The sequence below is a fragment of the Drosophila obscura genome, unplaced genomic scaffold (assembly GCF_018151105.1).
Source record: "Drosophila obscura isolate BZ-5 IFL unplaced genomic scaffold, ASM1815110v1 contig_4, whole genome shotgun sequence".
NCBI classification, from domain to species: Eukaryota; Metazoa; Arthropoda; class Insecta; order Diptera; family Drosophilidae; genus Drosophila; species Drosophila obscura.
Window position 1 is genome coordinate 582,994 of NW_024542828.1, and position 25,434 is coordinate 608,427.

The 25,434-nt window shown below is 42.0% G+C and overlaps 4 protein-coding genes across 10 annotated transcripts; 2 read left to right on the forward strand and 2 right to left on the reverse strand.

Moving 5' to 3' along the window:
• Window positions 1-192: 192 nt before the first annotated feature.
• On the reverse strand, window positions 193-1,587 carry LOC111068840. Its single transcript, XM_041595141.1, has 4 exons — window positions 1,545-1,587; window positions 887-962; window positions 516-833; window positions 193-462 (listed from the first exon to the last, which is right to left on the reverse strand). Exons 1-4 carry the CDS (start codon window positions 1,580-1,582, stop codon window positions 298-300), a joined length of 597 nt encoding a protein of 198 aa, XP_041451075.1. The 5' UTR covers window positions 1,583-1,587; the 3' UTR covers window positions 193-297.
• Window positions 1,588-2,313: 726 nt separating this feature from the next.
• LOC121404740 (protein unc-45 homolog B-like) lies at window positions 2,314-4,753 on the forward strand (the record flags this gene model as incomplete). The annotated part of the gene is given in 3 exon segments (XM_041594914.1): window positions 2,314-2,902; window positions 2,963-3,750; window positions 3,752-4,753. Coding segments are annotated over 3 exon segments (2,154 nt in total), but the record flags the coding sequence as incomplete, so codon positions are not given.
• A 206-nt stretch (window positions 4,754-4,959) lies between these two features.
• On the forward strand, window positions 4,960-23,572 carry LOC111068950 (homeobox protein 2). 4 transcript variants are annotated; one of them, XM_041595139.1, is made up of 9 exons: window positions 10,064-10,096; window positions 11,530-12,078; window positions 14,186-14,806; window positions 19,337-20,804; window positions 20,905-21,279; window positions 21,377-22,485; window positions 22,561-22,745; window positions 22,805-22,917; window positions 22,984-23,572. In XM_041595139.1, the coding sequence occupies exons 3-9, from the start codon at window positions 14,412-14,414 to the stop codon at window positions 23,176-23,178; spliced, it is 3,840 nt and encodes a 1,279-aa protein (XP_041451073.1). In that variant the 5' UTR covers window positions 10,064-10,096; window positions 11,530-12,078; window positions 14,186-14,411; the 3' UTR covers window positions 23,179-23,572. The 4 variants fall into 4 exon arrangements, with proteins under 4 accessions (XP_041451072.1, XP_041451074.1, XP_022214453.2 ...); XM_041595138.1 differs by lacking the exons at window positions 10,064-10,096; window positions 11,530-12,078 and adding an exon at window positions 4,960-5,048; XM_041595140.1 differs by lacking the exons at window positions 10,064-10,096; window positions 11,530-12,078 and adding an exon at window positions 4,960-5,048 and having other exon boundaries at window positions 20,276-20,804.
• LOC111068955 lies at window positions 7,250-11,873 on the reverse strand. Of its 4 annotated transcripts, XM_022358769.2 has the most exons (5): window positions 8,629-8,679; window positions 8,455-8,540; window positions 7,971-8,046; window positions 7,600-7,917; window positions 7,252-7,544 (listed from the first exon to the last, which is right to left on the reverse strand). In XM_022358769.2, the coding sequence occupies exons 3-5, from the start codon at window positions 8,034-8,036 to the stop codon at window positions 7,383-7,385; spliced, it is 546 nt and encodes a 181-aa protein (XP_022214461.1). In that variant the 5' UTR covers window positions 8,037-8,046; window positions 8,455-8,540; window positions 8,629-8,679; the 3' UTR covers window positions 7,252-7,382. The 4 variants fall into 4 exon arrangements, with proteins under 4 accessions (XP_022214463.1, XP_022214461.1, XP_022214462.1 ...); XM_022358770.2 differs by lacking the exons at window positions 8,455-8,540; window positions 8,629-8,679 and adding an exon at window positions 11,539-11,873 and having other exon boundaries at window positions 7,971-8,041; XM_022358767.2 differs by lacking the exons at window positions 8,455-8,540; window positions 8,629-8,679 and adding an exon at window positions 11,539-11,873.
• Window positions 23,573-25,434: the final 1,862 nt, after the last annotated feature.

The window sequence follows — 25,434 nt, forward strand, 5'->3', positions numbered from 1 at the left end:
ATCTAATATACCCCTATACACTGTGACTACCATGCCGACAAATATATCTTTTTCCGCATGAAAGAGTCAAAAAAATGTAGATAATGCCATTACTCTTTGCTTAAATTACTTCCGGAGAACATCGAGTACCATAGCTATTTACATTACGTTTCATTGATCAATCAGTCGAAAAACACGTATTACCATATGTGTATGTATTTGATAAATCTGTACAATAATTGCTTTCATTTAAAATTTTCTACTGTTCTATGTCAATTTTCTGTAGATTCTCAGGGGTCTGCAGGCTGCAGGCCTCCACTATTTGCTCTTCAGGAGGTCCTCTATGAACGTAAAACTGATGTTCGTATCAAACTGTATCTTATTATCGAATATCCACTGCAGCGACAACATATAATCTCCCGTTGGCATGGGAAGACGCAGTAGCTCGGGTCTTAGATAAAAGTCTGAAATAATCTGTGAACCCTGTATTGGAATTTTAGATGTTGTACTCGTGAGAAATACCTGTATAATCTTACCACGTAGGGGCATGAGTGATTGATGTTGGTATACTGTTTGAAGAGTCCGTAGACTAAATTAATAGCTGGTAGATTTCGCCTTCTGAAATACTGACAGGCATCAAAGTAAATATCGAAAAGCCAAGGCTTATAGCCATTAGCCTTTTTAAAAACCCGCAAATGAATTTTTATATTATTGGCCGGATGTAAAATCGTCCCATTCATATTGAAGAGCACTTTGCTTCGACTGACGGCCTTCAGACGACAGTAGTGGAACACGAACCAGGACTGATTGTAACTTTCACACACGGCGTTCGTAAACTTGAAGATGACGGCATCCTGAAAACTTTGTTCACAATTGTCCACTTTATTAGTATTTTACATATATTTACGTTAACATTGATGTTGAATGCTAGGAATAATCCGATGGCCGCACAGATCATCAGCTGGCACCGCATCGTTCCTGGTCTTGATGGAAAAATACAATTTGAATGACACCAACGTGTTATTTAATGCTATATTTATTTACGCATGATAGAGTTTAAATGCTTTAATTACTTTGAACACTAATTGAACAAGTATTATAGAGATATCTGATCTTCTGCCCAATCCATTGTTGTCTCAATTTCTTTTCAGTAAATACTAAAGACTAATAATAATAATAATAGATAATCACAATTTGTGATGCGGAAAAACTGTTTGAATATCGAAGCGGGGGGATTATTTCGCTTTCAACAATACAAAGTTATCTTTCCTTTTTGAAAATCCAGCCATGAATTGATATACATGTACATAGTGTTGGCGGGATGTAACGGTCTCTTCAATCGTGGTCTCAGTGCTGGGAGTTGCTCTCTTTTGTCAAAATCAAGAACTTACCCTTGGGAAAAGGAAGTTATAGAATTGAGGAAATGTTTATCATGTCATCTTAGACACATAAAATTATGTGTTCATTGTCGAGGGTCCTAGTTAGTTAGCAATATTAAACCGAATATCAAAATTGAGGAATATTATTTCCGATCACGAATATGATAGGGGGTATGGTATACGTACAAACATTGGAAAACGTTAAACATTTTAGCGCAGTTCATCTGAAATATACCGTTAATATTTTCCGCGATTTAATTTGCTCACCTTTTTATAAAAAGGGGGTGGCTAAGTGGGTTAAGTTTGTTCACTATTTATGGTATATTGGTATATAATGGTATATTTACTTAATTTTTGGTATACTACGGTATATTTCTGAGAGTTAGACGGTATATTTTATCTATAACTCCGCGGTCACAATGGTTGGTCAGATCGAGAAAAAGGTAAGCTCCCAAAAAAAATAAAGAAAATTTCTTTGTTAATCAATAGAGCTGTCAAACGATTGATAGTTGAGCCATCGATAGCTTTGAATGTTTTGAAAAAAAACAATCGATACTATCATGATAGTATCGGGCTAAAAAAATTATTAGTTATTAATTTTTTTTTTTTTTTTATGGTTTCGGTTTCTAAGGTCACTCGACAAAACAAATCAAGTTATTTTTCCAAATATTAAGACACATTTCAAATTGACCGCCAAACTCAATTTAGCGCACCAAAAATACTGACATTTTTCGCTCTCAATTCGTGGAGAGTTTTCAAATTTTGCTCTTGGGGATAGTTTAAAAAAACAAAAGGTGGTCTGGACTATCGTCATGCCGTCGTCGTTTGGTAGCTCGGTGATCCTACCCTGTGGCACAGTAGTCTGTATTAAAGCGTTATCGCACATCACCGTGATGCGGTTCTCTGCGCCGTATTTCAGCAGATGCGAACGGCAAGTGCCCGATCTCGTGCTTGACCACCCTGGTTTATGCGTGTCCTGGACCAGAAGCACGAGGAGTGCGTGGCCACGGCCCAGTACTGCCTGCAGACCATCATCAACGCCCTCTCCGGGCTGAAGAACAAGGCTGACTCCAAGCCGGACAAGGAGCTCTGCTCGAAAAACAATCGAGAGATCGATACTCTGCTCACTTGCCTGGTCTACAGCATCACGGATCGCACCATTTCGGGTCCAGCTCGGGACGCCGTCATAGAGTTGCTCACCAGAAACATCCACTACTCGGCCCTGGAGTGGGCCGAGCGTCTGGTGGAGATTCGCGGCCTGTGCCGCCTCCTAGAGGTGTGCTCGGAGCTGGAGGACTACAAGTACGAGAGTGCAATGGAGATAACTTCGTCCACCTCTACGATTGCCTCGGTCTGTCTGGCCAGGGTCTACGAGAACATGTACTATGACGAGGCCAAGTTACGCTTCGCGGATCAGATCGACGAGTTCATCAAGGACAAGCTGCTCTCGCCCGATATGGAGTCCAAGGTGCGCGTCATCGTGACCATAACAGCCTTGCTGAGTGGTCCCCTGGATGTTGGCAACCAAATTATCGCCAGAGAGGGTGAGTCTTACGAGTGAGGTGAGATTTGGATAGCTCGATTGACAACTGATCTTTTCGTAGGCATTCTGCAGATGATTTTGGCCATGGCTACCACAGATGATGAGCTGCAGCAGCGTGTGGCATGCGAGTGTCTGATAGCCGCCTCCTCCAAAAAGGACAAGGCCAAGGCTCTCTCTGAGAATGGCGTCGACATACTGAAGCGGCTATACCACTCCAAAAACGACGCCATCCGAGTGCGCGCCCTGGTGGGATTGTGCAAGCTTGGTAGCTACGGTGGTGGCGATGCAGCTATCCGGCCGTTTGGCGATGGGGCAGCCCTCAAGCTGGCCGAGGCCTGTCGCCGTTTCCTGATCAAGCCCGGCAAGGACAAGGACATCCGACGCTGGGCAGCCGATGGCCTGGCTTATCTCACGCTCGATGCCGAATGCAAGGAGAAGCTGATCGATGACAAGGCCTCCATTCAGGCTCTGATGGCGCTGACCCGCGGCGGAGACCAGTCCTGTCTGTACGGCGTGGTCACCACCTTTGTGAATCTGTGCAATGCGTACGAGAAGCAGGAAATGGTTCCGGAAATGATCGAGCTGGCCAAGTTCGCCAAACAGCACATACCCGAGGAGCACGAGCTGGACGACGTGGACTTCATTAACAAGCGCATCACGATCCTGGCCAACGAGGGCATCACTACCGCTCTCTGTGCGCTGTCCAAGACGGAGAGCCACAACTCGCAGGAGCTGATGGCCAGGGTTCTGAATGCGGTTTGTGGACTCCAGGAGCTGCGCGGAAAGGTCGTCCAAGATGGGGGCGTTAAGGCGCTACTGCGCATGGCCCTCGAGGGCACAGAGAAGGGCAAAGAGGCATGCCTGCCAGGCTCTCGCCAGAATCGGCATCACCATCAACCCAGAGGTGGCGTTCAGCGGCCAAAGATCGCTCGATGTCATTCGGCCGCTGCTGAATCTGCTGCATCAGGACTGTACGGCACTGGAGAACTTTGAGGCGCTGATGGCCCTAACCAACTTGGCCAACATGAACGAAAGCGTGCGCCAGCGTATCGTCAAGGAGCAGGGAGTGTCCAGGATCGAGTTCTACCTGATGGAAGATCACGTCCATTTAACACGAGCAGCTGCTCAATGCATCTGCAATCTGGTGATGTCCGCGGACGTGGTCAAGATGTTCGAGGGAGAGAACGATCGGGTCAAGTTCCTGGCCCTTCTCTGCGAGGATGAGGACGAGGAGACAGCCATGGCCAGTGCCGGGGCCTTGGCCATGCTCACCTCTGTTTCGGAGAAGTGTTGTGAGAAGATCTTCGCCGTTGCCAGCTGGTTGGACATACTCCACACACTGATAGCCAATCCCAGCCCTGCGGTTCAGCATCGGGGCATTGTCGTAATACTCAACATGATCAATTCCGGAGAGGAAACTGCCAAGAAGCTCTTCCAGACGGACATCATGGAGCTGCTGAGCGGCCTCGGCCAATTACCGGACGAGTCGCGGGCCAAGGCCAGGGAGGTGGCCATTCAGTGCCTGGCCGCAGCGGAGAGACATCGCATTATTGAGAGATCCGATGACGCCGAAATACCCGACGTGTTTGCCGAGAGTGCCAAAATAACCGAAATTCTTGATGAATAATTTATAATTTATCGCCATAACATACACCATACACCGCATGCCTTTCCGAATCCTGTGCCTTTGTTTCCGTTTCCACTTCATTAAAAGTAAGCATTCTGCTACTCACCGTTTCATCCCGTGACTTAATTTATTTCCTCAAACTATGTTCAATTCTAATCAAGTGTTTTTAAAATACACATACATATATTGTACGAATTTATTATTAAATTGATTTGAAACATTTTATTTATACGATTCTTTGAACGCTTCATCCCAGTCCCAGTCTTTCTTGCTGCTTTGTACCTGTTTCTTGTCTCGTTTAAATTTCTGTGTGTTTCAGGGTTAATCTAGTAGTATGGCAGGCCGTGGATTTCCTGTTCAATATAAATCGGGTCCTGTTTGAGAGTAGTTCCTACAAAAACTGTCAAAAATATATTTTTTTCGAAATTTACAATCGTCTGTCACACGCAGCTCAGCTTCAACTCCAGACACGTTCGAGACGCAATGATACTGGACGGAACTACTTTCTCTCGGGCTGTGGGTGAGTTTACCGCAATGGCGCTTCTGATGATAGTCGGCTGCATGGGAGTGGCGATGAGCTTTCCGGAGGAGACTTGTCCTGACTTTTGCACGCAGTGGGATGTGAGGAATGGTAACTGCCTGGACTCTTCCCCAATTCGAATGGGACTCATAGTGACCGCTTGTGCTTTTTCTGGGGTCAGGGAGAAGAGAAGCTTTACAGCAACTACAGCGGCGTCCATGAACCTAGCGAAAACACTTATCCCTTTGCTTATTCACGACTATCGTGGTACATTTTATACGCAACTGGCTGTTCAGACCTTGTCTGCTGTTCTGGTTCCATATATCTGGCTCACTGCCTTTCCCCCTAACGATAAGCCCATACAAACGACCCAAAGACGTCCGAAGCGTACACGATCATAGAAGGACTTGGCAGACTGTCCGCTCTCTTGTGCTTACCACAATACTACTGAGGAAATCTAATTCTAAACTAAATACTATCCAGTCCGCACCAGTTGGGTCCTCTGTCCACTAGATGGGCTGAAATTGGAATTGGAATAACAAAAACACAATCCCATAATACTTTAAAATACATATGTTTGTATTATCTTTGGTTTTTAAAATCCTTAATGATTTTCTTAATTTGTACCTATGATTACGCTACGTTATTTATGTAGGAGTTACAAATTATATATTTCATTTGGGTAATGTCGCAAGTTTAAATGATTAGGTTACAAAGCTTATGGAAATTATATTTTACGGTTTGCAGTTAACGGCCTGGATCGACGATTCTCAGCGACTGACTTTACTGTCCAAAGCGCTGCAAAACGCGTGAGGGGGAGGGAGACTATTATCGACAATGCAACTCTCACCTATCCATACGCCAGCTTTGCCATCATCTGGGCTATGCTATATATATATTTATTTATAATATATGTATATAATAGTATACATTTTTCCGCATGAAAAAGTCAATTAAATGTTGACGTTCATGTTCTACGTTGCTTAAATTACTTCCGGAGAACATCGGTAGTATCTCATTTAAAAAAATATTCTTAAACGAGGCGTTATAGGTAAAAACAAAAAAAACACAGCATGTAGGTAGAAGCTCTAGTGTTGAAAGACTTGCTTGCGTGCAGACTGAAGTTTGGTGCTTGGACTGCATCCCAATGATTCTTGGCTGCATATGATTTATTTAGCTCTTCTGTAGATCCTCTAAGAATATAGCACTAACATTGGTTTTCAAATTGTAGCCTCTTTTCGTAGTACCACTGCAAATACAGCATATAATCCCCCGTTGTAATAGGAAGACTCATTTGTTCAGGACATAGATACAAGCCCTTGAATTCTAGTGGTCCCTGTAATAAAAATGTACGTTGTTTAAGTTTTGAGAAAGATCCGTTTAATCTTACCACGTAGGGGCATGTGTGATTCATTTTGGGAAACTTTTAGAAGAGCCCATATAGTATATTAACAATTAGTAGATTTCGCCGTCTTAAATACAGACAGACATTAAAGTTAAAGTCGAACACCCGCACATGAGCTGTCATATCGTTGGCCGGATGCAATATCGTCTCATTTATGTTGAGAAACACTCTGATGCGACTGACGGCCTTCAAATGACAGTTCTGGAAAAAAACCCAGGATTTATTGTAGCTTTCGCAGACGAAGTTTGTAAACTTGAATACTACCGCATCCTGTCAACCTTAATTAATGAATGACCTGTTTCACAGGAAGTTTAAAGTTATATTTACATTAAAATCGAATGAAGAACTATAAATATTCCGAATAGAACACAGAATACAAGTTTGGACTGCATACATTTCCAGAGGGTATTCTTCTTTAAGAAAGCTGTATTCTTGAATTGTAAAATAGATCCTTCTATTGGTAACACCAAAGATTCTATAGAACGTGTTATAGAATCGTTGGTAAAACTCATATTTCTTGTTTGCTGTTCGGATATCTTTTCGCGATGTGAAGGCCATGCGAGCTGCTTTTCAAATAACAACAGTATCGACAGCACTTTGGAATGGGAAATTCCTGGGCTTTCAGTTAAAGTCCTGGATCATTGTAGAATTTAGGAACCCATTGATATAGAGGGAGTTCAGACTTTATAGGTCATTGAAAGAGCGACCCGGTCACAATTTTCTAATATACCAATATTTAATTATTTTCTAATCGACCGATTTTCAATATATGTATGACATATAGATAACTGATTTCCATTCCAATTTCTGTACACTTCATGTAATTTAATATTTATAAATTTGCACAGACTCGCATTTTGAAAAAATTTACAATAATTGGTTGCAATTTAATTGGATCTTCAGGGATCTGCTGTAGGTACTGCCAGCTATTAGCTCTTCAGGAGATCCTCCACGAAAACGAAGCTTATATTCGTATCAAACTGCAGCCTTCTGCCGAAGTACCATCGCATAGACAGCAAATAATCGCCGGTGGGAAAGGGTAGCATCAACAGCTCGGGTTTTAGATAAAAATCCTTCAATATTTGGTGTCCCTTTTAATTAGAAATTGTTAGAAACTATTATTGTGTTGACTAGACGAGAGCTTACCACATACGGACAAGTGTGGTTAATGTTTGAGAATTCTCTGAAAAGACTGAAGACTATTTTGGCGAAGGGATCGTAATTCTTCCGCATAAATCGACAGGCATCCACAGTGGTGTCCAATAGCCATGGCTTGTATCCACTTGCTCTCTTGAATATCTTTCCATGATTTGTTATGTTATAAGCTGGGTGTAGTATCGTCGCATTTATGTTGAGATGAACTTTGTCCCGGCCGACAGCCTTCAGTCGACAGTACCGGAACACGACCCATGACTGATTGTAGCTCTCACAGACGATGTTTGTAAACTTGAAGATGACGGCATCCTGAAAACTTTGTTCACAATTGTCCACTTTATTAGTATTTCACATATATTTACGTTAACATTGATGTTGAATGCTAGGAATAATCCGATGGCCGCACAGATCATCAGCTGGCACCGCATCGTTCCTGGTCTTGATGGAAAAATACCATTTGAATGACACCAACGTGTTATTTAATGCTATATTTATTTACGCATGATAGAGTTTAAATGCTTTAATTACTTTGAACACTAATTGAACAAGTATTATAGAGATATCTGATCTTCTGCCGAATCCATTGTTGTCTCAATTTCTTTTCAGTAAATTCTAAAGACTAATAATAATAATAATAGATAATCACAATTTGTGATGCGGAAAAACTGTTTGAATATCGAAGCGGGGGGATTATTTCGCATTCAATAATACAAAGTTATCTTTCCCTTTTGAAAATCCAGCCATGAATTGATATACATGTACATATCGTTGGCGGGATGTAACGGTCTCTTCAATCGTGGTCTCAGTGCTGGGAGTTGCTCTCTTTTGTCAAAATCAAGGACTTACCCTTGGGAAAAGGAAGTTATAGAATTAAGGAAATGTTTATCATGTCATCTTAGACACATAAAATTATGTGTTCATTGTCGAGGGTCCTAGTTAGTTAGCAATATTAAACCGAATATCAAAATTGAGGAATATTATTTCCGATCACGAATATGATAGGGGGTATGGTATACGTACAAACATTGGAAAACGTTAAACATTTTAGCGCAGTTCATCTGAAATATACCGTTAATATTTTCCGCGATTTAATTTGCTCACCTTTTTATAAAAAGGGGGTGGCTAAGTGGGTTAAGTTTGTTCACTATTTATGGAATATCGGTATATAATGGTATATTTACTTAATTTTTGGTATACTACGGTATATTTCTGAGAGTTAGACGGTATATTTTATCTATAACTCCGCGGTCACACTGGTTGGTCAGGTCGAGTAAAAGGCAAACTCCCAAAAAAAATAAAGAAAATTTCTTTGTTAATCAATAGAGCTGTCAAACGATTGATAGTTGAGCCATCGATAGCTTTGAATGTTTTGAAAAAAAAACAATCGATACTACATGATAGTATCGGGCTAAAAAAATTATTAGTTATTAATTTTTTTTGTTTTGTTATTTACTGGTTCTCGGTTCCTAAGGTCACTCGACAAAACAAATCAAGTTATTTTTCCAAATATTAAGACACATTTCAAATTGACCGCCAAACTCAATTTAGCGCACCAAAAATACTGACATTTTTCGCTCTCAATTCGTGGAGAGTTTGCAAAACTCGCTCTCAATTCGTGGAGAGTTTTCAAAATGTTCAAAGCAGCTTGGAACAATAAATTTAACATCAATTAAAGGAAATGAGGTATACAAAAATCCATACGCATAGAAGAAACTTGGTTGACCAGCAACATGTGACGTCACATTTAGTCAACATTTACGTTTTATGCTTTGGCCGTTTTTGTTTGAAACTTAATATGTAAACGATCCAATGAAAAAGATTTCTTAAAACTAAGCAATCCTGAACAAAATTCATTTAGGAATTGGATAAAATTATTTGTTCATTATTTGTACTATCTAGTAATATTAAATATCAAAATTGACGAATTTCATATTACAATATATCATGGTATGGCAGCCCGCAGCAACTACGAATTGCACGAGTCTGGCAACGCCACAAAACGACGTCACATTCGTTTTAAGTTGTTCTTATTTGAACCTTAATATGTAAATAATGCAATAAAAAGGACTTCTGAGAACTTGACAATCTTGTAAAAAATTTATGTATCTATCGCATAAAATTATTTGTTTAGAGCTGAGAGTCCCAGCTAGCTGGTAATATTAAACGGAACATCAATATCGAGGAATATCAACGTCGAATGTTTTGAAAAAACAATCGATACTATCGTGATAGTATCGGGCTGAAATAATTATTAAAAAATCATTGAAACCTTTTAGGAACTTGTCCATTGTAAAAATTAGATGCCACCTGTCGATTTTTTTTACAAATTTGTCTTCGTATTTTATAGCAGCCAATCCAAACATATCAAAAGCGCAACGACTGTAGCTCGATACTATCATGATAGTCGCAAAACCGTCGATAGTAGAGACTAGCAGTAAAATATCGATAATATCGATGGTGCCCTCGATGGTTTGACACCTCTAAAAAGGTAAACTCCCAAAAAATAAAGAAAATTTCTTTGTTAATCAAGTGCAATTTGTATCCAATATCGAATTTATGTTGCGGTACTGTGTAATATAAATTGTGCTCCTTTGCTAAAGTATGTATGTAGTGAAATTACATAAAACGCAGCTTTTTTTATCTGCTGGTGACGAAGTGGTTGTCATTGTGAGTTCACTTCTGTGTATATGTGTGTGTGTGTGAACTTGTGAGATTTTGTCCGTACTCTGCTGCGGGGGGAGCACTTTGGACACAGAGTTTCGATTTTCCATCCATATCTATACTCAGAGCTACAGCCAGAAGAGAGAAACATTTGCGTCTTTGTCTGCGTTCAGAGAGCTCGGGCTGGTATTAGTTTCGCTATCGTCTGGTGTGTAACATTATTTATTTTCTGGCCCCATCAACAATTTAGCAATGGCCTGGCCCTAGTGCTTGTGTGTGTGTGCCTGTATGTAAAGTGTAGTTATGAAGATGTTTTGATAGAGAGCCAATATTAATATACATACATATATGCTATACATACATATGTATATGTGCAGCATATATTGGATATACAGACACAGGCACAATTTGCCCCATCATCGTATTTTGAAACGCTATTGTAATTACCAAAAACCAGCCAGCGAGCTTTCATAGTATACATATTCACATTCATATAATCGAATGTGTGTAACGAAAAAAAAGAGCAGTCGTCGATGAAGTTGACTGCCATGACTACGCAATAGCAACAACAAGAGACGACGTACACCAGTGTCCTCTCTCTTGCGTTCTTTGTGTGTGTTGTATATGTGTAAATGTGTGTGTGTGTGTGGCTCTCTGTATTTCTCGTCGTTCTCCAGCTGCTCTTGCTCTCGTCCGTCTCTGATAGCTTTACTAGTGTGTGTTGTGTGTGTGCGTTGGTGGGGTCCGGAGTCCGGACTCTGGAATACTTTGTATGTATGTATGTATATATTTTTATAATTTATTGTTTTAATTTTAAGAGGGGGGGTGGCACTCTGTCGGTGTGCGGAAAGTGTTGCCCAGCCGAGACCGACCCTGCCCCAAGCTCCAGTCGCACGCACTTCTAGCTCTCTCCCCGCCTCCGCCGGTCTGCAAGTCACACGAATTGAACCACAATTACAACCATAATCGCTATAATAGTCCAGCATTTGTACAATATATTTATTGCCTGCCCTGCCTACTTTCTTACATCTAATTTACATAACATTGGCATTCGCTACTCATTGGCCGCATTTAAAAACAAGGCTTTTACAATATATATATAGTCAATATATTTGAATATTATCCTACATATACTCGTACATACTGTAATGCTAACAAAACTAAAAGAATAATAGTCCAAAATCAAAATCCCAGTAATTAGTTTCTCAACCGAATGTAATAGCAAATGTTTTCTTTTACTTTTATTTTCTTTGTTTTTAGCATACATACAATATTTTATTGCTGGTTTTGGTGGTAAATTTGCATTTTTAACGGCCGTGGCCAGACGTGCTCCCGCTTCTTTAACACACACGTCTCTCAATGAATACCGATCATCAAGTGTTTTTTTGACTCGTATATCCACATGTAAAAACAAACCGATACTGAAATATCAACAACTAAAACCGAAATGTATACTAAATACATACTATGTACCACATAAGACCGCCATTGCCGTTGCCGTTGACATTGTCATTGCTGTATCTGTATCTCAATCTCACTGACCAACTACCGCAAAGCGTAATTGCAAATGCAAACTGCAAACTGAAAACAAAAAACTGCACACACCTCAACCTCTACTCAACCTGTACTCAACTCAACTACTCAACCCAAAGCTCAAGCTGACTAGCCAACTTATATATGTATACGTATAGTCCTTGTACTGCCTACGAAACCAAAACCAACCAACAAACCTCTCAACCAACCAAAAAATCAACAACCAACCAATCTATCAACCGTCTACTGCAACTGGCGACAGAACGGCTTTAGTTTGTAAGCTTCTTTTTTGTACATTATTAAAACATACTGAATTAAAAAGCATAAAGCATGGCCTAATGGAACTGCAACCCAATTAAACTGATATCATTTTCAAACCAGCAGAAACGGTCAGCCATTTGAACACTGGAGTGGCAAATGCCATACGAGTGATTTGCTTACATTCATTAACAGTTTAAAAGGGGTTTGCAGTTTCCATTTAGCCACCCCGTAGAATACGAGAGAAAAAAAAAGAAAAGACTAAGTACCAAGTACAAAATATTTTTAACATGTACCATTTTGGAATAGCCATCTTGTAATTATTTGTATTCGTCCTACGTTCCTTTTTAATGGTTCCAATACGATCTAACCCCCATCCATATATAATATTTACAATACGAGTATAACTACACAACTCTGTCACACTGTTTGTTTTACTTTGCACATGTTCGTTTCCGACTTTACGCGTAGTATTTACATAGTATATTACCTACCTATAGAGCACATATCCCCCAACGCCCAACCAACCAATAAACACACACACCCTAAAAACACAGCGCAAACACATGTACGTTAAGTGTAACCTTCTCTTATCTGTCGCTCTCTGATCTGGAATCTTTCAATTGTACTAACTGCCCCCCGCCCACACAGCGATAAGTGATAAGTTTGTAATCAGTCATCCTGCCCTCCCCCACTCTCCTCGCACCCATCCATCCATCTATCCATATTCCTCAAAGGAAACCAAACCAAAACAACCCATCCCCTTCCCCTTTCCCCTCCATCCACTAATATTGTTTCTGTTCAGTTTACACCACATTCATGTTAAGCACACAACATCCACACCCATAGAGATAAATATCGTATGTATGTACATATATACTCGTATGTATGATGTATGAGGGGACGGGGGAGCGCTTAACGATAGGTTATCGTGTTTAACAACTCAAAAACTGGAATCACTGAAAGTGTACAATTTGTTGTTCTTGCTTATCACACTTTCAGAAGGAATACACTTTACTTTACTTTACTCACATTTACACACATACACATATGTTTAACTGTTAACTATATATCGTACTGTATCTTCATATATCTATATCGTATATACGTATGTATGTATGTACATACGGGGACGGACCGAAGGGATTTTGATCCAAGCAAGAAAACGCAAAAGCAAAAGTAGGGTACGAGCAAAACGCACTATTAAATTCATTTAGACAACTCAACGCATGATCGGTTCAGTCTTGTACATCGTCGAAAAATGATAGGCAAATATTTTCTCAAAAATCAAAATGTAACAAAAATGTCTTCCTCTTCTTACGATGTGCATTGATAGAATACCGTATAAAAACGAGAATATTATTTTCTGGCCTAAGTACCAAACCATGACTTATTTTGAAAGCAAAAGACTCGAATTTTCACTGCAATGTGCCTAAGCCAAACACAAGACTGCCCAAGTTTAAAACTTTAAAAATAAATATGAAGAGTTTTAAAAATGCCAAGCATCGATATAAATCGTGAAACTCGTACCTTGACTCGATTCGATCCCAGAGATCGTTTTGACTATATTCGAAAAACGTGAACTAAACACTAAAATAAGAACAAAAAGTGCCGTTTTCTTGCTTAGGACCAAACTTAATCTTAGTCCGACCCCGTATAACTTTAGTTGAAAGACTAACCACGCACGTATCTCATCTCAGTTCCATATAATTGACAATATATTAAAGCTACACTGTTGAACGAAACTGAAAATTGTTGCTGTTTTATTTATTACGATTACAATGAATACATATTTACATATAGCCAGCCCACACATAAAAACAAACATATACACACACACATATAAATATATATATTTTATTATCCTTACCCACGTACATACATATGTAAGTAAGTATTTTGCCTACTAGAGAACCATAAATGTTTTGTTATTGAGCATGTTGGCTTGTTGGTTGTTTGCTTTCTGTTCTGGAGCGCGGGTCCGGCTTAGATTACCTTCCTACATAAGCAAAATACTCGTACAATCAAATAAACCAAAGTAAAATAAACCAAACACCAAAAAGTAACTGTTCGAGCTCAGCTGACTGTAAAAGCGGTTTCCTCTTTTCTTCTACACCCCCCACAGGCTGCGTAAATATAGAAAAAACAAAGGTGGTGTTACAAGTCGAAAAACAGTAAGAACAAGAGCTGCCACAGCAGCAGCAACAGAGGCAGAAGCAGACGCAGCGCATCGCATTCAAGTACAAGTAAAAGTAAGTGGGGAATAGGTCAGGTCGACTCGGAATCGGAATCCACTGCACGGCGTCGCTTGACTATCGAGGAGCCAGAAGCTCTGCGAGCAGCGCAGCGCCATGCTCAACTCCAATGCCAATGGTGGCAACGGCAACGGCAACAACAACATTAACAACAATCATGGGGCCAGCAGTCGTCGGCCATTCTCCCGCAACTCCTCCTCGGCCCGCTCACATCGCGGCGGCGGAGGTGGCGGTGGCCGCATGCTCTACTCGCCGCATCCGCATCCACATCTCCATCCGCACCCCCAGCAACAGTCCCAGCAGCAGCTGCAGCTACTGCAACAGCAGCGGTCAAACAGCAACAGCCTCCTGCCGGGTCACAGTCCCTGGTGCAATGTCAATGTGATGGGGCGTGGCAATGAAACAGGCGGAAACAACCTCAACAACATCAACAGCAGCAACAACAATGCCAACAATAACAAAGATGCAATCGACGGCCGAAACTCAAATTGGTAAGAGCCGAGAGCCGCTTGCGTTAGATCTTGTACTCGATTCGATCCCAAGGATCGGTCGAATTTATGTTAGCTTTAAGTGACATAAAAGCGAATTTGAAACAACCCCCGTCCGCTCCCGAGATCCCCTCGATCCCTTCGATCCCCATGCCCCATCCTCGATGCCTCGATCTGCCATAAATAACAAAACATGTCCTTGTAACTCGTTCCCCTACCACGCTCCCCACGACTAGAACAGTTTATCTACTTTCTATCTCTATCTATCTACTTCGTAACCACACCTAAAATGAAACCGAATCGAAAATCGCTTTTAGGCTAAAGGGAGAATTTTGTAATTAATGTCGCGTGTAGTAAAAATCAAATCAAATTAAATCGAATCAAATTGAATTGAATTGAATCAAACCAAACATTTTATTGGTCCTAAGCGTTGAATTTTCGAAGCACTAAATAATAAAGCTTGCATCGCCATCAAATGTGGCGCCACATAAAATAATGAATACTGTTACTGTTACTTCTTGATCATTTGTAACTCTCTTGCGTTCTGTTGCGTACTGTACATTTTGTGTTTTTTGTTCTTCGTCGAGATTGGCACACTTAATCCACTTAAACCTAATTACCATGAATACTAAATATCGTTGTATCTATCCTCTCGCATACCACATACATATACATACATACATACATACCCTACTCCTACCCCTACCCCCCACACAAGATCGATCACACACCACAGCAAGAACAGTTTTTTTTTCTGTTGTTTGATTTAAATAAATGCAATCGTATGTACATTCTCTAACCGCTTCTACTCCAAATACAAGCATTTGAAACGTGTGAAACTCCGTAGAAGATATCGTAATAACAGAATCAGAAACTCTTATCTCGATTTTAACCATTTAAAGAACGTTCAATGTTTCTGTTCGTATACCAAAAAGAATTCCCCAAGAAAATGCATGAAAAGCACTCGAAAATGGCGACCAAAACTTATTACATATGTAGAACTTTCTCTTCAGTTTCGTAGTCGTTTCTTTCTCCAAAAAGCTTATTCAGTTAAAGTGAAGAGCGCCTGACGGACTTCCATACTTACCATACTTACTTACCAGCATGCTCTCCCTCCCTTTCTCTCTTTATACACATCCTTGACTGCCAAGTGTTCCTCCGGGGAGGGGCTTACCCCAATCGCCATCGAAATCCTTTCCTCTCTTTCACACTGACTGTCTTGTTTCTGGTAGCTGGTACCTTAATCACTCTACCGCTATAAGATGTTCGCTTTGTTCACAATAGTTAGCGGCCTCGTCCGTAGAACACATCTCTTAGTGCTAAGTTAATATATTTAACGGGAATCGGTTGTGGAAAAGTGAAGAGGAAGAACGTCGAGGGGGAAGCGTGTTGCCAACTCCAACATACTGAACCATATGGAAGTGTAAGTGCTTTTCATGCATCACCGCAAAGAGGGAAATATTGACCACACCACCTAGCAGAATATACATACCTACATATGTACATACATACCCACATACATATGAGAGCAGTGAAAGCTTTCGGCATAAGGATGGGCATTTGTTTGATTTGCAATTTGTTTGTTCTAAATAATTGTAATATCCTCCCTCATTGGATCCCTTAGGGGGATTATACAATGCACATAATGAACCTCCACGGTTCCCCTACCATGTTGGACTCTTGCTTAAATATTAAGTATCATATTAAGTATACCCCTCTTACCTTGTGTGCCCTTATCTTTTATTGAAATTTTACTTCGTTCAACTTAAGCCCAAGAGTTCCTTCCTTCATTAAAATTACCCGCAATCGCAGTCCCCCGATCCCACAACCAACCAGACCACAGGCCCACTTGAACCCACCGATTTAGTTTGATCTTTCGTTACATACATATATACTCATACTATGTAACTATTATTTGGTTAATATTATTTTCGTTTTGCGCATAGTTTTTGCTTCAAGTTCAATGCTATACGTTAAAACTATCCAACAACATGAATCAACCAAACCAAACCAACCAACCAACCAGTCGAAACAAAATTAACAACAAGCATAATGCGATGATAAAAAGATTCGCTACTAATCGTATTTACTATATATGAAATGCAAGCGTGAAAAAGTGCAAGCCAAGTATGAATTTAGTTACAAAATTTCCTCTTTATCCAAACCGTACCGTAAATAGTTGTAATTTTCTTTCAATTCAACATTTTATGAATGATATGCATTTTAGTTGAGTTTCTTGATTGATAGCTAAGTACATACTATATTGATGGATTGATTGATGTAATTTGCTTACCTGCAGTAGCTCCAGTCCAGTCCAGTCTAGTCCATCCGCTCCGAGTCGGATCTGCATATATCTACATATATCTTGCCAAAATGATCAACAAACTCAGCTTAATGTTTTACTTATTTATTTGCATTTTGCACACTGCGGCTTAGAATGTTTAACCAACAGTTTAAATGTACCCAATAGAACTTCCAAACCAAATGAAATAATTTAATTAAACCTAAACAGTGCAAACCAACAAATTACCAAATTATGTACCACTACTCGTACTCGAACTCGTACCAGTAAATCAACTACATACATATGTAACTCTTTTTCAAATTTAAATAGTACTTACTTATTCGTGCTCCTACAATAGTACTTACATGCGTTCGAGCATTTCTTACATACATACTATTTGTACTTCTTCCTACCCCCATTATTATTTCCACTGCAATTATCCCTCTTCTATCTACTCTTCTACTCTTTGTATACGTATACGTGTGTGTCTGTGTACAGTAAAGCATTATAGTATGGTCTTTGTCACACTCTGTTTATCCAGTACTCTGTATTCTGTATGATTTGTCATTCTACTCAGTTGTTCTTTGGTTTATAGCTGGTTGCAATTGCAATTGCAGCTTTTGCATCTAGTCCGTAAGTGTTGCCGTTGACACGATAATGTTTGGCGCTTAGACACGCCTACGCCCCCCCCGCCAACGCCCTCGCCCCACCCCTCTCTCTCTCTCTCTCTCACTCTATCTATATCTCTCTTGCTGTGTGCCGTATATGTACGTACATACATGCATATATATGTAGGTATACACATACATAAATATATACTATATTTACATAATGTATAGATAGACCCGATCACTCGGATCTGATCTCTGTTCTCACCCCCCGCTAAGTATTTGTCAAAGCTTTGCATTCGCATGCGGTTACGTTACGGTTACGGTTGCGCTTACGTCTACATACGTACTCGTATACGCAGAGGACATCCATCCACCTCTTCCGCGCACACGGCTGAAAAAGCTCGAGCTTACAGTAAATTACATACATATACATACATATGTATGTATGTATACGAGTTCTTTTTGTACCAGTTTATTTACGTTTTGCGTTTCTCTTTTGTATAGTTTTGGAGCATGACCAGCACTCTCTCTCTCTCTCTTATTTCTCTATATATATATACATATATATATATATATAGCTCTCTCTCAAAACAAAAAAATATACATACATATCTACTCGTACATACGTATCCAACATTTCTCTCTCGTGTTTGGCTACTGCGACCGGCCTTACGTTGTCTTACGCTCAGGCTGTCGTTACATTACGTTACGTTCAATTGTGTTCCGTTCCATTCCGCTCCGTTCCGTTCCATTCGGTTCGATTTGAATAGTACGGAAGAGAGTGTGCAATTGGCATTTTGTTGTTTTGATTTCCGTTTTGGTAAAAGCGTAGTGTGCATTCAGACAAAGCAGAAACAAATAAATAAATAAAATAGCAAACTAACCAAATTTCCATCTAAAATGCATTTAAAACCAAACATTCAACCAAAAGACAAATAGAAAAGCAAACGAAGTGAAAACAAATTAGTACGTACGTATTTGTTCTATACTAAAAATGCATATGGTGTGTGTAGTACAGATGCGTGCATATGCAGGATATCGGCTATTGGATATATGTACGAATCGGGAATAAATATATAGACTTTAGACTCCACATTACATAATTTTATTATAACATAATTCCGCCGTTGTAGAATCAGCTGGCTGCATATGCACACATTGCCGCTATACCACGTATATTTATGTGTGTGTACATATTGATATTAAATATATATATATATATCTATATTAAACTAATAATCTAATTATTGCATTTTGCCATTTACATATATATTATTTTTATCTTTTTCGTTTTTCTTTCTTCTTCATATAAAAAAAAAAAAAAAAAAAACAAAACCGAAAAATACTGCAAAATAAAAACTATATAAATAACGTATATGTGTGTGGCTACCACTCTGCATATGTACACTACTACTACTAATACTACTACTACTACTACCTACTACTACCTGTACATGTATATGCATACAAAATAACTATATATGGGTTGTGTTTATACTACCACACACTGCTACTGCATTGATTTGATTGAACCATTTTCAACTGTATCTCGTAAACCGAATATTATACTCTCTATATACGTATTATATGTATTACATATTATCTAAACGCAACTGCAAACCTAAATCGAAAATCCAGCGATGTACAAACAAGTAATTCTAGCGGAACTTGTATTTATAACAATAGCAAAGCGCATCATCATCACCACCACAGCGGCCACAGTCAAGGTCACACCACCACCAACACAACCACAACCACTCATCACCAGCACCCTCAGTCTCCATCTCAGTCTCAGTCCCAGACACTGCCACTGCCACTGCCACAGCCCCACCCGCATTCGCATCCGCATCCGCATACTTACTCTGCCCCACCTCAGTATAACAGCTACCGTCCCCCATCAAACGCGTACCCAACATACTCACCAAACGGAAGTAGCAATACTCACCATAACCATAACAGCAGCTCGAGAACAGCCACACAACAGAACCACCACAGCAGTCGAGGCCACAATAACCCGATTCCCAATCCAAATCTGAATCCGAATAACTGTAGAAACTATTACGACATTTGCCATACCAGCGGGGCACAAACCCACACATACGGCTCCATGTCCGTGTCCGTGGTCCGACTGAATCCCGCCCGCTTGTGTCTGACAGTTGGCCCCGCATCGGATCCTTCGCCCCCGCCACCCAGTCAACGGCACTCGCCTCTCGTAGTGTCCTTTGCCACTAGTCCTATCAGTCCTGCCAGTCCCAGTCCCAGTCCCCATCCACATCCACGTCCCAACGATCATGGGCCATGCCATCGTGGGCAGAGCAGCCTTAATCATTTCGTGCCCACTCGTAGTCAGAATCAGAATCAGACACATGCCCAGCAGCCTCCTCCCCATCCCCATCCACATCCACATGCCCATCAATATCATCAGCAAATCCCACATCAGAACCAACACAATCCACACCACAATCAGCCACAGCAACAGACTAATCGCCAATCCCTCCCGCTAACACGAACGAATTCGAATTCAAATTCAACAAACGCAACAACTTTCAATTCAACCAATCCACAAACAACAAATAGTAATCCTACTGATGTTGTGAATGTAAATTCTTGTACCGATATAATTCCTTATGGGTCGTCTTCGTCGTCAATGCTGCCTCAACAACAACATCAAATTAATATTGCATCCGCACCCATCAATAGCCACAACCAGGGACAGGGATCCTCCTCCGGACCCAGTCACAGTCACAGCCACCACCAGCGCGGGTACAACAACAACAACAACAATAACAATCGCGGTGGCAATGTCAACGGAATCAACATCAACGGCAGCAACAACGGTATTGGTAACAGCAACGGCAACGGAATCGCTAACGGTAACGGTAACGGTAACGTGAATGGACCGCCCGATTACATGAACTATCGTCGTGGGGGAGGCGTGTGTCCAGCACTGTCGAGGGACTACTCCGGCAATGGACACAACCACAACCGTCGCCACATGACCGATAATCATCTGAACAATGCATCCGCATCCATGAACAGTCACAACAATCCCGGCCACCACCAGCGCAACAGCTACAATGAGAGGAATCTAAGCAATAACAATAACGTGGGTTATACTTTTACTTCTACTTCTACACTTCTCCTCCAGTAGTTAGTCGTCGATTAATAATTTCCCGTTCCCATTTCTCATTTCCATCTCAACCCAGCACTTTGGCAACCAGGATCAAGGTGGTCCCGACCATCGAGCCGAGGGTTCGTCGTATAACTTTATGCGCAATGGCGGAGGCCCAGGCACCAACGGCTATGGTCGAAACGGATCCCATTATCAGCATATGGGCAATGGCTATGGAAACAACAACATCATCAACAACAACAACAACAACGGTGCATCTACATCAACAGGTGGTCCGGGTCTAATGGGTGAAATGCCTTCTGGCTCTGGGCTATCGGGCTCAACCCTCTCGCTCAACAACGGGCCTGTGGGCCTCAACTCGGACAGTCCCTCGCGCAAGCGTCGCCGCATCTCGGGCCGACCGCAGGGTGGTGCACAGCAGCCCCCGCACCGATGCCTTCTTGCCCAGGTGAGTCTTTTGGTGCAGATAACGAATCCCAATCCCAAGCTAATTGTTTAATTTGAATCTCGATTAATTGACTTAAATATTTGGTTACCCCCTCCAGATGCAGCAGGGAAGTCCGCCACTGCGTCGGCCGCGGTTGCGGGATTTGGCCACCTCCACGGGGCAGCAGCAATACGCCCAGCAGATCCACCAGCCGCAGCAGCAGCCACCCAACTACCACCAGCTGCACCACCATCAGCCGCAGCACTATGCGGCCCAGCAGCAGCAGCCACCGCATCCGCAGCGCTCCCCTTGGGAGTTGGGCGGCAATGGAGCGATGCCGGGAGGCAATGCAGGCGGCGGAGGACCTTCGAGCAGCTCGGTGGGGACTATACTGCAGCAGGTGCAGGCAGCGCCACAGCCGCCCAGCCACCAGCAGACGGTGGGCTATGCGCCAGCGCCGCCGTCCGCCTCATTGATGGTGGACCTCAATCTGAACCAGGTGCCCGTTAGCTTGGCCCTGCGCCAGGAGCCTTTCTGGGCCTCCTTCTGCACCTACCCGATGCCAGCACAGGCACGCCTGGCCCCATGCCACCTCCACGGCGTCTACACGCAGCCCTTCCCCGCTGCCCCACCCGGTCTGGCCGCCGCCACGCCCATGCAGGTGACCCAGGTGCCGACGCCCACGCAGATGGCCGCCGCAGCGGCCGCTGCCCAGCACATGCTGGCCCAGGCCACGCTGACGGCCCAGCAGCAGCAGCGAGACGTTGCCGCCATTGCTGTGGCCAACTTGACTCCCATTGACCCGCCGGGTGCTCACCACATGGACGGTCACCATGCAGCAGGCGCCGGACAAGCCCCGGGACCGCATGCTCACCCCCACGCCCATGCCCACGCCCATCCGCATCCACACCAGCTGCCGCCCGGCATTCACATCACGCCCATTAGCGGGGCTGCAGCGGCGGCGGCGGCCAGTCACCACTTACATTCCACGGCGGCAGCGGCCGCAGCCGCTGGGCAACTGTCACAGATGTCGGCCGGACCGCAGCAGATCATCATCTCATCGGAGCGACGTACATTCCCGCCCCATCGGCGCATACCGCGCTTCTGGCCCGCCAACCATGGACACCGGCATGTTCTTCCGCCGCAGTCACTGGCCGCCCATCAGGCGCCCGTGCAAATCCAGACAACGGCCGGTATCATCAATCCGGGCTTCTTGCTCAACTTCCTGTAGGTTTACGCCAGACTCAACGCCATCCAGCCATCTGGCTAATGAACTAATGAACTGGCTGATTTCTCTTTCAGGGCCATGTTCCCGCTGTCGCCATACAACGGACACGATCTGAGCTCCGGGGACACCAACGAGACGGAAAACTACGAGGCGCTGCTCAGTCTGGCCGAGCGCCTGGGCGAGGCCAAGCCACGCGGTCTGACCCGCAACGAGATCGATCAGCTGCCCAGCTACAAATACAACCCGGAAGTGCACAATGGTAAGTGTAGTGGAACCAGAGCCGAGGAATCCCTCATCAGTTGTTTACTTTTCTGGTAGGCGATCAAACTTCTTGTGTGGTCTGCATGTGCGACTTCGAGCTGAAGCAGCTTCTGCGTGTCCTGCCCTGCTCCCACGAGTTCCATGCCAAGTGTGTGGACAAATGGCTAAGGGTGAGTCCGAGACTGCAGCCAACTGAGCTCAGAGACATCAACTAACTGCTTAATCGCTTCCTCCAGTCCAATCGCACTTGCCCCATTTGCCGTGGCAACGCCTCGGATTACTTTGACGGCGCTGATCAGCAGCAGCAGCAGCAGACTCAGGCACAGACTACTGCCAGTGGAGGATCGTCGATGGGCAGCACTGCTGCTACCAGCAATCCCGGTGCGGCAGCAGCCACCACAGCCAATCCTCAGCAGAGCCAAGCAGCTTAGGGCTTCGTCCATGGTGTTCCAATGTCAATACCAATACCCATACGCATACGCATGCCCATCCCCTTAATCGTATTCCAAATGCAAATGGGGCCATCAGCCCCAGCTGCGACTCCTACTCCGGATTCGGCTTCGGCTCTCCAGCGCAGCGAGGAATGGACGAGGAGGAGTGGGAGTAGGAGTAGGAGTAGGTGGAGGAGCCACACACCCGCCTTTAATTGATGTAACGCGCAACGAAACCAACTGCCAAACCAACTGTCGCTTCCCCCAGCTCTGTCAGTCTCCTGATCTATGCCTCGCCCTCGCGCCACTTCTTTAATAGCTTCTCGTAGACGTTAGTTTGTATGTGAGTAATGGTAAACCCAATTATGAATAAAACCCATATGCATACCACCAAGATTTCAACTATTTAAGTATCTAATATAGTATAGGCGTGTGTGTGTAGAGAAAGAGCAGGTTAAATGTACTGTACAAATGCATCTATATCTGGCAAAAAATTAATTCAATAGATATTTCTTAGCCTTTTAACATTTGAGAGATCAGCAAACAGCAAACGCTACTGTTTTCCCCTTTAATTCATAATTACTGCTAAATCACCAAACAATCTTAAATATATTCTTCATATATAGTTAATTAGGACTGGTTTCTCAATGTCCATTAAGTGCGATTAACGGCACAGGAACTTTAGCGGGCGGGACGGACATTGGAAAGCCTGAAACTAAATCGTAAATGGTGTATCTTGAATTGTTGCTGTCCACACACACATACATACATACACACATATTGATATGTCCAAATATATATAAGGGCATAAATATTTACGCAAAATGGAATATATATATATATTTGTATTTGTATTTGTAACTTTGGTTTATGTTTTTGTTGCTTTCGAGTCTGGCTTGCATATTTGCTGCTTTCTCTGCATGCATTACATTTTGTATGTATAATTATAACTATTATGTTTAGTTTGTGTCAAAATATCGTTATCCTTAACTTACCTTGCATACTTACGAGTACATACAAAAAAGCATATATACTTATACATAGTGCATTGCATTTTATACTTATTGTACGAACTGAACCCACTGAAGAAGTTCTTCTTCTTGCACTAAGCAAAAACAAAACAAAACAAAACAAATGGGAAATATCCTTTAAAACAAAAAAAAAAAAAAAAGAAAATATATATATATTTTTGTTTCTACTGTTTGAGAATATAAGTAACTAGAAATGGAAGCAACTAACTTTGAAACATATAAGCAATCTTTAAATCGACTAAACCAGATGAGCGGACGACGACAAACGTTTCAGCAAATATACTACATACATATATAGATACACGCATACATATATATATATATATATATACACGCACACACACACACACCCGGATGGAAGAAGCCGTAAATATGAAATATGAATTTAGCAGACAGTTTAGATGATCCAAACATACATAGATATTGGTGGGCTTGATAAATGTACGAGTATTTGTAGTAGATGTGTGCGTAACTATAATGCAATTACCAAGAGAACTACACAATTATTGTAATCGGTATCCAGACTTGGACTTCTCCGAGGGTGGGACTTGGACTGGGACGTCTCCTACTGACCCAAAACACTTCCGTAGTAAATACTTTTGCCTTTAAACTGTAACGTCTGTAGCTCTACACCTAAACCTCCTTGAATCAATGTGACTTGTCTATTAGAATGGGAAAATTTAAATTACAGTAACGTAACCAAACTGAGCCGAGCATCAGATGCATAGCTACGATTATCGTATACATATAAACAAACGAAAACAAACATTACATATACGAGTATGTAGATACTATATAGATGGTATAGAGAGTTTCCTTCTGAAATTGATATACGATTCAAGCAAACTACGCGCACTAGCCTGTAAACTGTTAACTGTAAACCGGAGAGGAGAGCGATTTGTAAACACAAAAACAATTTTTACCAATATACATGTACAAGTACGATACAATAATTATCTATCTACCGATCGATATACACATAAATGCATACATATGTACGTATATGTATATGGTACATAACCAATTGACATGATAGCTAAACATAAAACCAAAAGAGGAAAACAAAACAACAAGAAAAACAAGTAAATTGAAATGATTCCTGCCCTCCATTCGTATTAAAACAAAACAAAAAAACCATTGAAACTAACTCAACTTTTTATAGCATATACGAGTATATATTGTACACATATGAATAGCATTGATTTTTTGTGAGAATGGATATACA